This window comes from Monodelphis domestica, chromosome 1 (genome assembly GCF_027887165.1).
Source record: "Monodelphis domestica isolate mMonDom1 chromosome 1, mMonDom1.pri, whole genome shotgun sequence".
In the NCBI taxonomy this organism is placed as follows: Eukaryota; Metazoa; Chordata; class Mammalia; order Didelphimorphia; family Didelphidae; genus Monodelphis; species Monodelphis domestica.
In genome coordinates this window covers 694,263,107-694,279,875 of record NC_077227.1, presented here as the reverse complement: position 1 = coordinate 694,279,875, position 16,769 = coordinate 694,263,107, and the positions used below count along the sequence as shown (strand labels likewise).

The following is a 16,769-nucleotide window of genomic DNA, read 5'->3' as shown; positions in this document are numbered from 1 at the left end:
TGGAGGTATCAATGAAGGCAAGGATGAGGTCTGGGAGGGTTAAGACACAAGAAGAGGTGGAATGATAGGATGTTACAAGCACAGAATGGAATGTCAGAATTTCTAAATGAAATAAGTAGAACACTAATGGGTAATGATGATCAGTCCAGTGGAGTGAAAGTTATGAGAATTTAAGAAGGCTGAGGAATTGGGAGGATAAGGATTTTGAGGAAGCATCTATTATCTAGATATGTGAATATTAAAATCTGCTAGTAAATGGGTAGAACTCAGGGAGTAAAGGAAAATGGTAAGCCAGGTGCTAAACTCCTTGAGAAAAGAGGGGAAAACGATCTTAGGGAGACTGGTTAGAAAATTATGATTGAATGGATTTCAAATGAGGAAAGGTTGCTGAGTGATAGTTTGTAAAAGAGGATCTAAATGACAGTAAGAAACAAGGAACATTTCAACTCCTCTAGGTCCAGTGTAATAGGAGAGGGTATGTGAGAAAGTACAGTCAGGGCTAGAAGGGCTAGTCAGTAACCTTGGACATGTCTTCATTTCTCTAAGTATCAGTTTCTTTAACTGTAAAATGAAGAAAATACTCACAGGATCACAGTGAGGAAAACATCCCATAAACTTTAAACCACTAAAGAAATGAATGTTATTATGATGCCAACAGAAGGATCAGGTAACAAAAAGTATCCAATATGAAAAGGCGGTTTTCAGAAGAAGAAATCAAAGCTACTAATAGGGGTTCAAGAATGCTCTATTCTCTTCATTAAGAGAAATGCTAATTAAAACAACTCTGAAGTAATATCTCACACCTATCAGATTGGCTAATATGACAAAAGGAAAATGATAAATGTTGGAGATGTGTATAAATTGGAACACTAATGCACTATTGGTGGAATTGCGATTTGATACAACCACTTCTGGGGAGCAATTTGGAACTGTGCCCAAAGGGCCATAAAACTCTGCGTACATTTTGACTCAGCAATACCACCTCTAGGTCTGTATCCCAAAGAATTGAAAAATAAAAGAAAATAAAAGAATTTATTTGTGCAAAAACATTTATAGCAGCTCTTTTTTGGGGGGTAGCAAAGAATGGAAATTAAAAGGAGAGCCATTAATTGGGGAATGACCAAACAAGTTATGAACTATGACTATTGATGGAATAACTATTGTATATACTAACAAATGTAACTACTGTGTGCACTAATAAATGACAAGGAGAATGGCTTCAGAAAAATCCAGAGAGAATTTACATATTCTGATTTTGAAGTGAGCAGAACCAGAAGAACACTGTGCACAGCAATAGCAATATTATACAATGACCAACTGTGAATTTTTCTCAGCAATACAATGATCCAAGACAATTCCAAAGGCATCTCCAGAGAACTGATAGGAGTCTGAATGTGGATTAAAGCATGCTATTTTTAATTGTCTTTATTTTTTGGTGGTCTTCTTTGCCTGTGTTTTTTCCTGCAACATGACTAATATGTAAATATTTTACATGATTACATATGTCTAACCTGTGAAGAGTGAATCAAACTTTCTTTGTCTATCAATCAGCAATTTAAAAATTAATCAGTCAAAAACTTAAAACACCCCTTATTGGGATCCAGGTATAAACAAATCTTTTTTTTTTTTTTTAAATCAAAACCCTTCCCTTCCCTTTTGGAGTCAATACTGTGTATTGGCTCCAAGGCAGAAGAGTGGTAAGGGCTAGGCAATGGGGGTCAAGTGACTTGCCCAGGGTCACACACCTGGGAGGTGTCTGAGGTCAGATTTGAACGTAGGACCTCCTGGCTCTCAATCCACTGAGCTACCCAGATGCCCCCATGAACAAATCATGTAAATATTATAGATATACCTAAACGCTGCCTCTTATGAGCAATATGCTCATGTACCAGACTTATGGATATAATCCTTATATTTCACACAATTGATTTCTTGATCCTTGTAACAAAGTGAAAATCTAATCTTAAGGTATGCCGATCACTCCCCAAGCCTTCAGTCCAAAAGTCAATTGGACCTCTGGGTGGGGCATTGAGTCCTAAATTGTCTTAGCCTCCACCTCTTTGATCATATGGTTGTTAATCAGGCCAATGTTAAATTCTCCGCCATGTCACATATTCATTAACTGCCTCCCATTCCCTATTCCTTGATTCTGCAATAAAAACTGGATTCATGTGTGGCTCTCCCTCTTTTACCATCAGAAGAGCAATGAATCGGGGGCAGCTGGGTAGTTCAGTGGATTGAGAACCAGGCCTAGAGATGGGAGGTCCTAGGTTCAAATCCGGCCTCAGCCACTTCCTAGCTGTGTGACCCTGGGCAAGTCACTTGACCCCCATTGCCTAGCCCTTACCACTCTTCTGCCTTGGAGCCAATACACAGTATTGACTCCAAGATGGAAGGTAAGGGTTTAAAAAAAAAAAAAAAGAAGAGCAATGAATCCCATGCTGTTGAACCCTTTGTCTCTGGGTCTTCCTTCTTGATCTATGTTCTCTCTATCTTAATCTCTAAATCCTCCTCACCCATTTTCCCACAGTCTTTAGCTTCCCTTTTAGGTGCTCACCCATGCAAAAATATTGTGTAGCTGTTGGCAAGCTGCACCCGTACTTAACACTAAGTAAGAGAGTTACTTTAATTGGACCCTGATTTAAGAACCTGTTATGAATTTATTGTTTTTTACTCAAGTTTTTATATACATAAATTTTGATATTTTGGTTTTAATTTTTATTTTATCTTCTCCCAAAGTTTAATTTTTTTTCTATTTTTTTCTTATGTTTTTGGTTTGACTTTTGACACTTGACTCATACCCCATAACTCAATCATGTATCCTGAGTTGATTAAGGTGTTGGTCAACACCCTGGGAGGCAGGAGGGGGGAAGATTGTATAATTTCTGTAAAATCCAAGACTTAAAATTTTTTGAGAAAAAATTTCAGGAAAAGAAACTTACTAACTCCTTAAATCAAGAAAATGAATAGTTTGGAGAAAGTTCCATAAAGAAACCTACACTGCATCAGAAGATCCAGAATGAAATTTGGAATGTAACTGATTGAACTAAACACATTTATTCTGAATGTAAACTCTTATGCCAAAGGGAACTGCTCCCTAACCTTTATTTCCCTCTTATCTCTAACCATTGTAGTTTTCTCTTAGAAATTATAATATTGTATGTACCTATGGCTAGAAGATCTTTAGAGGTATAATCTGGTTAGAGTAAATGATTCATTGGGGAAACTAGTCTCCCAATGAATCACAGGGAATTATGAAGAGTGAATCAAACTTTCTTTGTTTATCAATCAACAATTTTTTAATTAATCAGTCAATAACTTAAACACCCCTACTTAACACTAAGTAAGAGAGTTCGCAAGTCACTCACTAAATTGGGTGACAACTCCAGAGGTCACTGTCCTACCCCTGGCCAGTGCTAGGCAAACTGAAAGACTGCAATTGGTTCCCATAAAGTGGAGGAAGGGACAGGAAGTGATATGGAAAAAGGACTATAAAAAGCCCTGAACTTCCTGTCCTGGGGACTTGGATCTTCGCCTTTGACCTTGGAGTTTCAACCTTGGCTCTTGGACTGCTTCTTGGAGGACTGCTCCTGGATCTTCTCCTTTGGACTTTGGTGTTGGAGGATTTTGCCTTGGGACTTGCCCTTTGGTTTTCTCCTTTGGAGTTCATCTTGGGTGGGTGAGTAGCTGGCCTTCCTTGCCTGGCTTCTGGAGAGATTAGTTCCAGAGTTTCCTGCTTTGACTTTGGAGGAGGCTGAGTTGGGAAGAAGCCCCTGCAGGGCTGAGCCTCACTTCACTGGAGAAGGTCTAGTAGGCTTGTTAAAACTTGTCTCTTTAGCTACCTTTTTCCATTTTCACTCTTTCTACCTCTTTGTAAATAAATATACTAATGTCATTTTTGACTTAAGTTATATCTTTAAATTAGCAACCACAATATGACTTTAGAATTCTCATTTTAAACATAAAACCTAAATTTATATTCTTACAAACCTATATCAACCAGCTTGCCTCTCAGGGAGGTGGGAGAAGAAGAAAATTTGGAACTCAAAATTTAGAAAAAAATATAAAAAATTGTTTTTATATAGAATTGGAGAAAATATTTTTTAAAAAAGTAACAGTATATAAGATGCTGCTCTACTATATATCTTCTGTGTTCAGCCTGACACACCTTCAAGAGACACATTATAATTTATCCTAAGAGAACAGAGATCTTTCAGGCAGTATCCAAAGAATTTCCCTAGTTGTCATCTTATGAATTCTATTTGCCATTTGTCCCTTGTTTGTAATACTTCTGAGAAATTTACTTACAAAATTTACTGGGGGAAAAGAGGCTGTCAAGTTCTCAAGATCTCTCCTTCATCTATCTTCCAGACTTGTCATTTTCATCTGAAACTTTTTCCAATCTTTGTCTTTACCATTACCATTTTGTCATTTTTTTTATAATAATTGTACTCTTAACAGCCTTCACTGATATTTTTATATTTTCAACATAAAATGCTAAACTACTGACTTGAGATTCCTTATTTTCTTGAGTTAAATTTTTCTGATAAGTTCCATTTCTTCCTGTAATTCCTTTAGTGTAGTAAGCATTTAATTGTGTCTTGAGGAATTTAATTTCTTTTTTATTTGGGAGTAACTTAAAAAGTCTAAATCTCTAAGAAAAAAATTCATTTAAGCAAATAAGCCCCCAAATGGTCCTCTATAAAAACCATAACTCCAAATTACTCATGTTTTTAGAATAACATATTAACAAAACAACAAAAATGTCCTGTTTGCTTCTTTGTATCTTTGTGAGCTTTTTCTGTGTGCAGAAAGATTTTTTACATCATCATAGTCAGTCTGTATAAAGGTTTGTTTGTTTTTTTAAACTCTTACCTTCTGTCTCATCTTCAACACTAAGCATTGGTTCCAAAGAAGAGTGGTAAGGGCTAAGCAATGGGGATTAAGTGACTTGTCTAGGGTCATGTAGATGCTCTCCATAATGGGACTCTGATTTTGTTTTCTACTTCTGTGGAAGAATTTCTGTTTTTTGTTTTTGATGATACTTCTTTCTTCAGAGGTTATTGATTCTTTTAATTTTTTAAAATTGTCTTTTCAATGGGTTGGAGCTCTTCTCTGGTTTGCTAGTATTTGATATTACCTATTTTAAGTATTTCTACTAGTCTTGCGTTTTTTTTTTGTTTTTTTTTTTTTTGTGTGGAATACTCCTACTGCTACTTTTGAGATATGGGGATATTGAGATGGGTCCTTTTGTGACTTCTCACTCTAACATCTTCCATTATCCAAAGTAGAACTTGGTGCTTTCAAATACTCTGAACAGAATATATCTTTAACCAGTGAGCACTGCTAAACCACATGCTACGATATTTTGCGGTAGGGGAGTCTGCTGGTTTGCTGCCAATCAATGTTTCAATTTTGCTGCACGGTTTCCTATTTGCCCTTCATTAATCTACAACCTAGAGGGAGGAATCCAAGTTGAGTTTGTAGTATTCAGGATAAACAAAGACAGAAGGGATAACATGTGAAAAGACTAGCTATGAAGTTAAGTGTGTGGGAAAATATGTGGAGATGGGGAAGAAGGTAGGATAGAAAATGAAAACATTCATTGTTCTGGTAATTTTTAGGTGTTAAAGGCTAAGAAAGACTAGTGCAACAGACATATGAATAACTCTTATAGCAGTAGCACCCAAGACTTATTAAGTCTGGCAAATGGTACTTCACATGCTTGGATACAGATTCAAACAGAAGTTACTAGAAAACACTAAGGGATCATTGACAAATCAGTAGATTGGAGGTTGTGTTATGGACAGGTTACATGAAATTATGGATGATACGAATGAGATGAGCTGGTCTTGTTCTTCTCCACTTTCTTCATAGGCCTTCAAAAAGGGTTCAATGACATAAATGGAGATAATCACTATGAACAGTCATGTAGTGACAATGAAACATAGCCTTGCTGTTCAACTCACTGGTTCAGATTCTGATTTCCTCCCTCCCTCCCTCCCTCAGACAGGTTCTCACTGCACAGGGCATGAAAATCTCCCATTTCCTCAAAAAGTGTCCCAATTTCTCTTTCCCCATTAATAATCCAATATGATATTGAGCAAGGGGATTCACCATAATAGTTTCAGGGCCTTCCTACTGTGATAAAGGATGGAAAGGTTTGCAATTTGCAAAACTGCAAGAACCGAAAAGTGCAAACCTAGGTATGATTGACAGTGGCATGTGACCAAGGGTCACATGGGAGCCTGAGCTGGAGGATCTGGGAAGACTCCATCTTGCCCCAATGAATTCTTCTTCTGGTCTCCTGAGGAAGTCAAGAGGAAGGTATCAAGAGGATTTTCCCTGTGTTGAACTGAGGAAGGGTTCCTGTATCTAGCTGCTGGCAGCATTCAGTCTCACTTGGACATCAGGACTTGCTTGGACATCTAACAACAACAGATCCTGGCTCCGTTTTTTTGGACCCCTGCTGAGTAAGATTTGGGAACTTGGTTAAGTTTTAGTTTAGTAACTTAGCATAGTTAATTAGTTTTTAAAAATAAGAATAAGCATAAGTAAATCCCTAAGCCCTTATTCCTTTCCCTTCCAAAACAATAAAGTAGATTTTTATATTTTTCTCTCTTGCATTTCCCTTATCCAAAATCCTATCTTAACAGTATCTTAACTACTTATCATAGGGGTTCCCTGTTCTTTCCCTACTTCCCTTAGATTTTCAGTTGAAATTCTAATTTTTAATATTGCCTGATTGAGTCCATAGGTAGGAGACAGAAGACAGATTGCATTGCAAAGAGCATGTTAGTATGTTTTTAGACTTTTAAAAATGTATTTAATATGTTGTGCTGTATTTTTTCCCTTTTCTTTTTGTCTTTTAAAAATATAATTTGTTATATAGGATGGTTCTCTTTGGGAAGGGAAGAAGAAGGAATAGTAGTAGTTGTCTCTCGGTAACTGAGGATGACTATTGTCTTTGTGCGTTTTTGTGCACAAAGACACTTGTGCATGAAGATTTAAGTGGAAAAGTCGATGCACAGAGACAGTCCCACTCTCTTGGCGTTGGAAGCCTGGGTCCATTGGCATGAAAAGTCGTTACAGTTGGAGACTTCCTCAGCTGCATTGGATGGCCGTGTTGTCTTTTGTGCTCCAACACGCCCTAAGCACTCCACAGTGCTTTGCTGCGGCGCCCTCTCAGCCGTTGAACCTTCTTATTGGTTTCTTTCATCTGTTCAGCCAAAGCAGTCTTCACATGCTGGGTGAGCAAAGCCCTGATTCACCGGGGTTGACGACAACCCAATGGCTACCCTCACAAGGTTTAGCTGGCCTGTCGAAGCCGTTGCCCGGGGTGTGGCTGTTGCCACATGCTAGCAGCTACTGGGAGCCACAAGTGAGAGCAAGAAGGAATACAGAGGGAAATTTTGGTGATATTAAAAAAATATCAACAAAAGCTTATTTTAAAAAAAGAGAATGTACATGACACAATGTTTTCAGAGAAACCATTTTGAGACCTAGAAAGTTCATATTCTTTCTAATCCAAGTCTATTTGTTTTGGGATAATGCTAAATAATCTACAGATAGCTGACTCTCGTGATCTGAAATTAGCCTATAAATCTTTCAAAAGGGTTACACCATAATCTGAACACCAACCTGAATCTCCCTTCTAGCTTGAAGCTTTGAAACAAAAAGTTTTTGTGCCTCATAATCAACCTATGATCCACCTTGGAATTTATAAACAATGTACTAAAGAAATATCGTGGACTAAAACAGGTTCTCTTAACTGTAGCGTAATAATTAGCACACAGCTCAAGCAAACAATGTGCTAGTAAATATTATGTCAATACAAAAATAGCATTTGCTCAAGGTCTCGTATACTCAAAGAAAGTCACCAATTAAGAGCTGGTCAATTCCCAAGCCTCACTAGTCTGCACTAGATCTAAGGACAGGTGCTAGTCTCTGTCCTATAACAGATAGTGCTTAACATCAAAATGAAATACTTCCTTTGCAACAATGAAACTTCATTCTAAATAATTTCTGTGTAATTGTTCCTCGCTTGCCATGGACAAAAAAATCATCCCCGCTCTGACCTACCTTTTAATAATAAACCACTCTACATTTAGCAAATAAGTCTGTTGCTAGGTCTAAACTCAAATTCTTCTTACCTTATCTGGTTCTACCAGAGTTTAAAATCCATTGGCATGATACAGAGGCGACCTGAAGTCCCCCATCGGCTAGAATGAGGTACCAGAGCAGAAACTATGTGGAGGACTTATGATCCACACTTAAGTAAGAAGTACCTAAGCGAATGAGATCACTATAAAGTTACTATATAACAAAATACTTTGGCAAGCTACCCCAAACAAATAGGTGCCATCATCCCGATACCCTAACAGTATCCACATCAGCTTATTCACTCCCTAGCTCTTGCACAACCATGGTCATTTGCTTTCTCCAACTTGTCTTTATGATACAATGGCCAGGTTGCTGTATTTGGAATTGGAGAACCTGGATACAAAAGCTGGCTTTACCACTTACTACCCTATGTAACTCTAGGCAAGCTGCTTTACCTTGCTGGCCTTGGTTTTCTCATTAGTAAAATGAGGGGTTGGACATTAAGGTTTCCTTCTGTACCAAGTTTATGATTCTAGGTCCCTTCCTTCCAAAGGAGCTTGGGTTTTTCCTAACATCTTGTGGCCATCATTGTGTCCCTTTTAGCCAATATGCTAACAGACTTTCTTTTCTTTTTAATTCCTGGCATTCCATTGGTTTCAAAGTTGAAACGAGATGGTGCTGATTTATGAACTACTGAAATGTTAGATACACAGTATGATGTGAGGCAATAGGCACTGACTAGGAATAGAGAAGCCCAGGATCTAAGGTGGCTGACCACACTAAAGAGAGAGAGGATTTGAAGTCCCAGGTCAGATCTCAGGCCTGGCACTCAATACCTGGAATGAGGGAGAAGGTCATTTCTCCCCTCTCCAGGCTTTAGTTTCTGCTGTGAAATGAGGAAGGTGGATTGGATGATCTTTGAATTCCCTCTCAATTCTAAATGTTAGTAAGCTATTCCTTCCAGCTATGTGGAAAGAACTAGATCTGAACCTTGGCTCTGCCACTACATCCGTGTGAGCTTAGGCAAAAATGTTTTCTCCCTGTAGACCCCAATTTCCTCTTTGTATAGCAAGGTGGTTGAACTATGTCACAGGATCAAAGACTTGGAGTTGGACAGGACTTTGAACTGGATCATTTCTAGGCTACATTCCAATTCTACAATTCTATGACACAAAGGCATTTATTTAACCACCTGGTTGCTCATTTTCTCATTTGTAAAATGGATTCTGTAAGGATTAAGTACTTTCTATTAATCAAGTGCAACAGTACTAAGCTATTGCAAGTCTATAAAAATCTATCTTCTTCAGCATGACAAAATCTATCCTCAAAAAGGCATGGTACTCAGAAAGACCGAATGACTGTCAAACATCAAATATCTATAATGACATTTGTATTACCTTTAGCCGCTGATTAAAAGCATCAAACAGTAGTTTGATTCCGTCCTGAGTCAAGTTAAGGATGAGGTCATGACTAAGAGGTGCCTGTAAGATAAACAGAAAACAACATGAGGATTCTAGTCACCCAAACAGGATTTATAACGCACCTATTATATGTTTAAACACTAAGATCTGAATGAAAGAAAAGAGTGGAATTGGCAATCCCTGCCCTAAAGGAATTTAACAGATCAATATTAGATTTAAAGACCAAGATTCTACTTACATGAAATTGTTGTTTTCAACTAACAGTGTTATTTCCACAACACTAGCTGATGAGACATTTATGTATCTGACTTTCATAAAAGAAGTATATATTCTAATTTGCTCAACTTATGCAACAATGACACATCTTAATATTAACCTCTTAATGTTAAATCTAATGGTCTTAACCCTCTTGATCTCTGTGCAGTTTCAGACACTATCAATCACCTTCTCCTCCTGGATGCTCTCTTCTCCACTTTCATAGACAATGTTCTCTCCTGGTTTTCTTTCTACCTGTCTGCAGATTCTCAATTTCCTTTGCTGAATCTTCACATCCACAAAACCTGAATGTGTCTCAAGGGTCTGTTCTGGGCTCTCTTTCTCTCACTATTTCTCTCCAGTATTTCACTTGATGATATCACCAGCTCCCATGGATTCAATTATCATCTCAACGCTGATAATTTTCACTTCTATTTTATTCAACCCCAATCTCTTCCTGATTTTCAATCTTATACCATCAACTACCAACTAGATATCATAAAATGGATATCCCACAGAAATCTTAAGCTCAGGATGTCCAAAACTAGACCCATTATCTTGCTCCTAAATCATCCCCTTCTTTCCAAATTCCTTATGCTGCGGAGAGCATTCACCATCCTCTCAGCTACACAAGACTTAAAATCTAGGTATCTTCCTAGACTCCTTATTTTCTCTCACTCCCCATATCCAATCAGTTGTCAAATATTCCAGTTCTATCTGGTATGCAAGCTCTCTACTCTCCTTTCACATTGCCACCCTAGAGCAAGCCCTCAGCCTTCATACCTAAACTACTCAATAACTTTCTGGCTGCCCTTCCTATCTGAGGCCTCTGAACTCCAGTCCACCCCCTACAAAACTGCCAAAATGATCCTTCTAAAGTGCAGGTCTAACTATATCACCTCATTCCTGTCCCCACGAGTCCCACATTTAATAAATTCCAGCAGCCCCTATTACCTCCAGGATCAAATATAAAATCCTGTTGACTTTTGAAGCCCTTTACAAGCTAGCTCTTTCTACTTTCTCAGTCTTCTAATATTACAGTCCCATCTACATACTCAACAATTCAGTGACTCTGGTCTCCTTGTTGCTTCATCTCTTGAGTCTGTGCCTTTCCCTAGCTGTCCCTCAAGAACATTCTGCATCCTGTTTTTTTTGGTAGGGTTGGTATCAGAGCTCAGGTATATTCAATTAGTAACCCACTCAAAAAGTTTTGACATATAACATGTATGAGATCTTATACTGGGTATAGTCACTGCCCTCAGTGACCTAAAAAGCATGGTAGGGAGGATCATATAAGTATACACACACAAACATACACACACACACACACACACACACACACACACACCACCCCCCACTGTAACACAAAGCCCACTATTACAAAAGAGACATTGAAAAAAGAAACATAGTGCCTCAAGCATTCAAAGGAGAAAGAAATCATTTCTAATTTGTCAGAAAAGTCTTGACAGAGGTATCAGCAGTTAAGTCTGGTTTTCGTAAAACAGGGATAATATTTATACTACCCACCTCCCTGGGCCATGATGCTGATGAGATCACAAGCAAAACACAATAAGGAACTATAAAGATATGAGGAGTTGTTGTGAAATGCTGGCAATGACAGGAAGAAATCTGGAGAATAGAAGTAGGAAAGGAGATTTCCAGGGACAAGTATAAGTAGAGGTATAGAAATGGGGATTTGTTTTAAGAATGGCAAGTAGGGGGCAGCTGAGTGGTTCAGTGGATTGAGAGCCAGGCCTAGAGATGGGATGTCCTAGGTTCAAATCTGGCCTCAGACACTTCTCAGCTATGTGACCCTGAGCAAGTCACTTGACCCCCATTGCCTAGCCCTTACCACTCTTCTGCCTTGGCACCAATACACAGTATTGACTCCAAGATGGAAGGTAAGGGTTATTAAAAAAAAAAAAAAAGAATGGCAAGTAGTCCACTTTTTTTTTGGAATTCACATGTGAAGGGGAATAGTAGGAGAAAAAAATGAAAAGATATATAGGAGCTAGACTGTGGAAGGTCTTGAATGTCAGCCTATTTTTCTGTAGATAATGGGAAGCCCTGGAAGATTCCTGAGCAGGGGAATGACATAATCAGAATGATGTATTAGAAGAAGTAAACAATGTTGTAAAGTCAGAAGACCTGAGTTTGCATCCCTGTTCTACACATTTGCATTGGGTATATAACCTTGGTCAAGTCATTTTACCTCTAGTACTTAAACTTCCTCATCCTACAAAGGAGAAAGTTTAACTAGAGATTTCTGGGGACCCCTCCAGGTCTATGATCCTCTCAATGGATCTCGTATCAAATGACTTGGTTTCTATTTTAGCCCTGCTGATAGAAATACCTTTCTGAACCTTAGCTCATTCATCTATAAAATGAAGGGACTGCATTAAGTGATTTCTAAGATTCCTACCAGTTTTAAATCTATCATCTTGAAATTAATCTGGCAGCATACATAGGATGAATTGGAATATGGAGAGACTGGTGACAGTGAAAACAGTTAGCAAGCTCTTACAAATTAACTAATTATTTACTATCAGCTAGCTTCAGATCCTGGCTCTGCCACTTTGGGCCTCAAATTCCTCATCTGGCAAATGAGGGAATGGGTTAATGTCCTCTACTACCCTTTTTAGCTCTAAATCTATGATCAAGGAATGTCCCACTCGCAACAGGAAAAAACTGACTCAGGACCTACAAGGCAACTCCTCTAAAAGTCTCTTTTGTCTCAAGATTCATAGCAAATACTTTAAAAGCTGGAATAAACTGTGTCCATGAACCTTTGAGACTGATGTCAAATAGTTATGGCCACTTTGTGAGATTCCAACTGTATGGCCTCCCACAAACCTGATGTACTGTTAAGAGATAAAACACTGGTTTGGATGGATTAAGAGGCCAGAACCTATGTGGCAGTTCTGCTGTGAAACAGATGAGGGAAATCCCTCTTGCTTCAGAAAGTTTCTAGGGCTATAAAATAACCTGATGGCAGCAGATAATCTGCCTTTCTTAAGGTAGCTTATAGGCTGTCAGGATAATAAATAGGGTTTTCCAAGATAAAATGGTGGTGGCTAGAACCATAACAATCCCTTCTAAAGCAACAGGGTGAGGGCAGAGTTAAATAATTTGATTTGACTCTCTTCCAAAATGGGATTTGACTTTGCAAACATCAAAACTACTTAATATCACAACAGAGGGCTCCTAGGGGCAAAGGTCAAACTGACTATTTGGAATGCAATGTTGTTTAAAAATGGGCACATTACCACCTGCAGTTTGGATTCTGATACATAAAACTTCAGACATTACCAGAATTAGAAAAGACCTTAGAAAGATGGTTTATCTAACTCCAATTCACTGCCTAGGTCTCTGGCTCCTTCCATGAACCCACTTACTATCTCTCAGTTATCCAGAACACTAATGGGAAGACAGCACAGATTACAGATCTCTGGGGGCCACTTGCACACATATGTAATGGATAATAGCATGGGATAATAAAAACTACAAAGACATAATAAAAAGTTTTCACTTACATTTTTCATCTTTGTTATTATAGTTTGATAATAATACAGCATATATTATTCTGCCTTTTGGAATTTGTTGGCATCTATAAGCCAGTGTGAGATTAATTTTTTTAAGTACTCTATGTGCATGTAAAAAATGTCAATTCTCTGGCTATTCTATTCCTTTCTTTCCACTTAACTAGTAATTCCAATGTATTATGAACAAGTTCAGCTCAAATAGACACTAATTATTAATCTTTTTATTTGATTTGTCATTTTGATGGAATGTTGACATTTGTTATATTTCTGTCTTCTGAGTTTAGCAGTAGAATTGTTTGGTTTGAATAAATTCAGAATTGTTACATTAAAAAAATCATCAGTATGTCTAAGCCATGCCTCATTACAGTAGAAGAAATCTCCTTTCTAAGATAAGGGCAAGAGAAAGTATTTTTTAATTTTCCAATATGCTTATGTACATCTAAGGTAATTAGGTTCTGGGCAAAATAATAACATAGTAAACTCTGCCTACTCCTTTCTTAAATGACCTCTGTAATTTCTAGCAGCTCTAACATTCTTCTGGACATTTGTGATCTATAAGCTAACAAAGTTCCTTCTATTTATTCCTTTTTTGTACAGGTTGGTAATTGTGATAACCTTGGCCTTATAACTAGAGAACATAATCACGTTCCTATCCCTAACAATTTTGTGACATATACTTCATATGCTAAGAATTGAACATATTTCAATGTAAATATATACCTTCTGTCCTAGTAACAACTCTTAAGACAGAAGAACAATGGCTGGGGTTAAGTGATTTACATAGGGTCACATAGTTAGGAAGTATCTGAGGCCAAACTTGAACTCGGGTCCTCCCAACTCCAGGCCTGGTGCTTTATCTACTGTGCTACCTAGTTGCCCCCTCTCCCTTAATGCTTATTAGCAGCACTATTTTTGGACTGACCCTTTGATTTTGCTTGTACAGGGGATTCCCAAAGAATTAGCTACCTGCCATCAACATAACTCTTTTCTTGGCCACTTCTAGGGTGAGCAAGCTGCTCAGGGAACAGAGAGGGAAGTGACTTGTCCCATGTCACATGGATCAGAGGTAGGATTTAAAACCAGGTCTTCCTAAAAAAACTCTTTCATCTTCCATGTTCTACTACTTCTCAGCTGCTTTTATCTAGACAACTTGCAAATGTGCTCCTTAGAGAAAATATCTTCAATTACCTCATTTATTCATTTTTTCATTCAACAAGCATTTAGTCAGCTACAAAGCACAAGCTATTAATGCAAGCATATACAAAGCCAAAAGGAGATTATATTCTACTGTTTAGTCTAATATCTATAAGATTTCTCTAGTGGAGAGAAAAGAGACCTAACAACTATGGATATTAGGAAAGTTTTCCAATAGGAAGTGGCACCTGAGTTATGCCTTGAAGAGAAAAGAAAGGGAAGGCAAGGGAACAAGCACTTTTTAAGTGCTACTATGTGCCAGGTGCTTTTCGAATATCTCATTTGATCTTCACAACAACCTTGGAAGGTAGAGGCTCTTATAATCTACATTTTTCATTTGGGAAGACTTTTCAGGGTCACATAGTAAGTGTCTGAAACTAAATTTGAACTCAGGTCCCCCTGACTCCAACCCCAGTGTTCTATCCATATTTAGTCATGAGAGAGTCTTATGCAAAGGCACAGGGACAGGAAATGGAACTGAATTTGGTGGGCAGCAGGAAGACTGATTTCCCTGGAATGCAGTATATTTGAGAAGTTATATGAAATCAATTTGGAAAGGTAGGATAGAATCAGACTGTAATGTACAATCATAAACCTTAGGTATGGGACAGTTTTGAATGGCGCTCAAATGTCTCACAATCTTAGCTTACTTAGTATCATTTTTATCTCTGAGAAGATGAAAATAACTAATTTTGTAACATTTACACTTAGCTCCCACAAAAGTATTAGCAATATCTGTCTAGAAAGAGATACAATTAAAAAAAAAGGCAAGTCAATTGTGAAAAAATGTTCTCTGCATATAATGAAACAAAAAAATTCATTAAAGCAACATATCAGGAAAGCAGATGCTCAATAAAGCATTATAGATGTGATCAAAATGGAACCAAATCAAATTGGGTCAAATGAATCAAAATTCAAACCACATCTGGAGTGGGAGGATGGGACCAGCTCAGGGTCTCCTTCTCCTTCATCCTCCCTTTCCCAAACTTTGGTGGGGGGCAGCAGAGTGCCTGCTGAGTACCAGGGATGACCAACATTCTAGGGCAAAGACTAAGACAACCAACAGGAACCAGTGGGAAGCCCAGGAATCCTTCAAACATTACCCTACCTTCATCCCTCTTTGCTTTCCAGATTGCTTTATTTGTGTATTGGACTCTGCTCAGCTTGGGTAGAAAGGACTCCTTTTTACCCCCAATGCCCATAGATTTTCCAACTCAACTCCTTCCTCCACTACCATACTTTTCCCAAGCAGGAAGTGATGAACTCTTATTCACTGCAAATGGCAACACACCATATAAATAAGCAAATTTATCTTAGATGAGGGGAGTCCAGGTTGGGAATGGCCCCCCATTAGCAGCCTTATTTGATTCTCTCATGCTGATTCCATTCTTTATTTTCTCCAGATCCAATTACTGGCTCCTAATCTTACTTTACCTCTAACTCAGTTTCACTATTTTTTACTCAAATCCTGGGGTCTTCTGTTCTTTACCCTAGGCTAGCACCTGCTGCCTTGTGAAGGCCTAGTGATTAGAGAGTTGGATATCTTACTCATAAATTTTTATCCCACTTAGGCTTGCCTGGGGGAATTAAAGGGTACTATTAGCCAAAGTCTAGGTCAGTATGTCTCACTGACTTGATCCTCTCACCCACAGAGTCTCCTCTTTCAAGATGCTTACCTGATCTTGTATTTCTCTTGCATATACTAGACCTGAATAAGAGGACCCTCCTACTTTGAAGGTCAATTCTGGGTAGCAGGGAGAGAAGGAACATATCCCAAGAAGCAGAGGGCCCAGGAGAGTCAGAGAATTAGTGGGTCCCCCCTGCTTAGGATCTGGTCTGGAAATAGGTAGAGGATATCTTGACCTTCTGAGTTCCTTCACCAACCACCATTTCCCCTTACATAGCAATTAGATCTCTTCCCAGCCTCCTTCCTTGATCCCAGGACTTCTCAGGGGACCCTTCTCAGCTCTAGCACATAAAACAATCTTTGAGATTCAGGAGTTTTAAAAAAGGGTTCTATTCCGGTTATTGCATTTCAAGAGGGGCACTGAAGAGATGGGTCCAAAGAGTGATAACAAATGGTGAGAATAAGTAGACTGCAGCATATTAGTAATGAATGGCATAAAAGGAATAAATGAAGACATATATGACTAGAAAAAGAGATTAAAGTCAGTGAGGATGAGGAGAAAGAAAAGACACTCCTCACGCTACTCTGGTATACATGAACTATTAAAATTAACAGAAGAAAAATTCC

General features: G+C 38.3%; 1 protein-coding gene across 1 annotated transcript in view; it reads right to left on the bottom strand.

Moving 5' to 3' along the window:
* Positions 1–16,769, bottom strand: part of PHAF1 (phagosome assembly factor 1) — a 75,401-nt gene that overhangs the window by 47,162 nt on the left and 11,470 nt on the right. Inside the window, exon 3 of the mRNA XM_001364522.4 lies at positions 9,501–9,584. Coding sequence (XP_001364559.1) covers positions 9,501–9,584 — 84 coding nt within the window. The remainder of the gene's footprint in view (positions 1–9,500; positions 9,585–16,769) is intronic.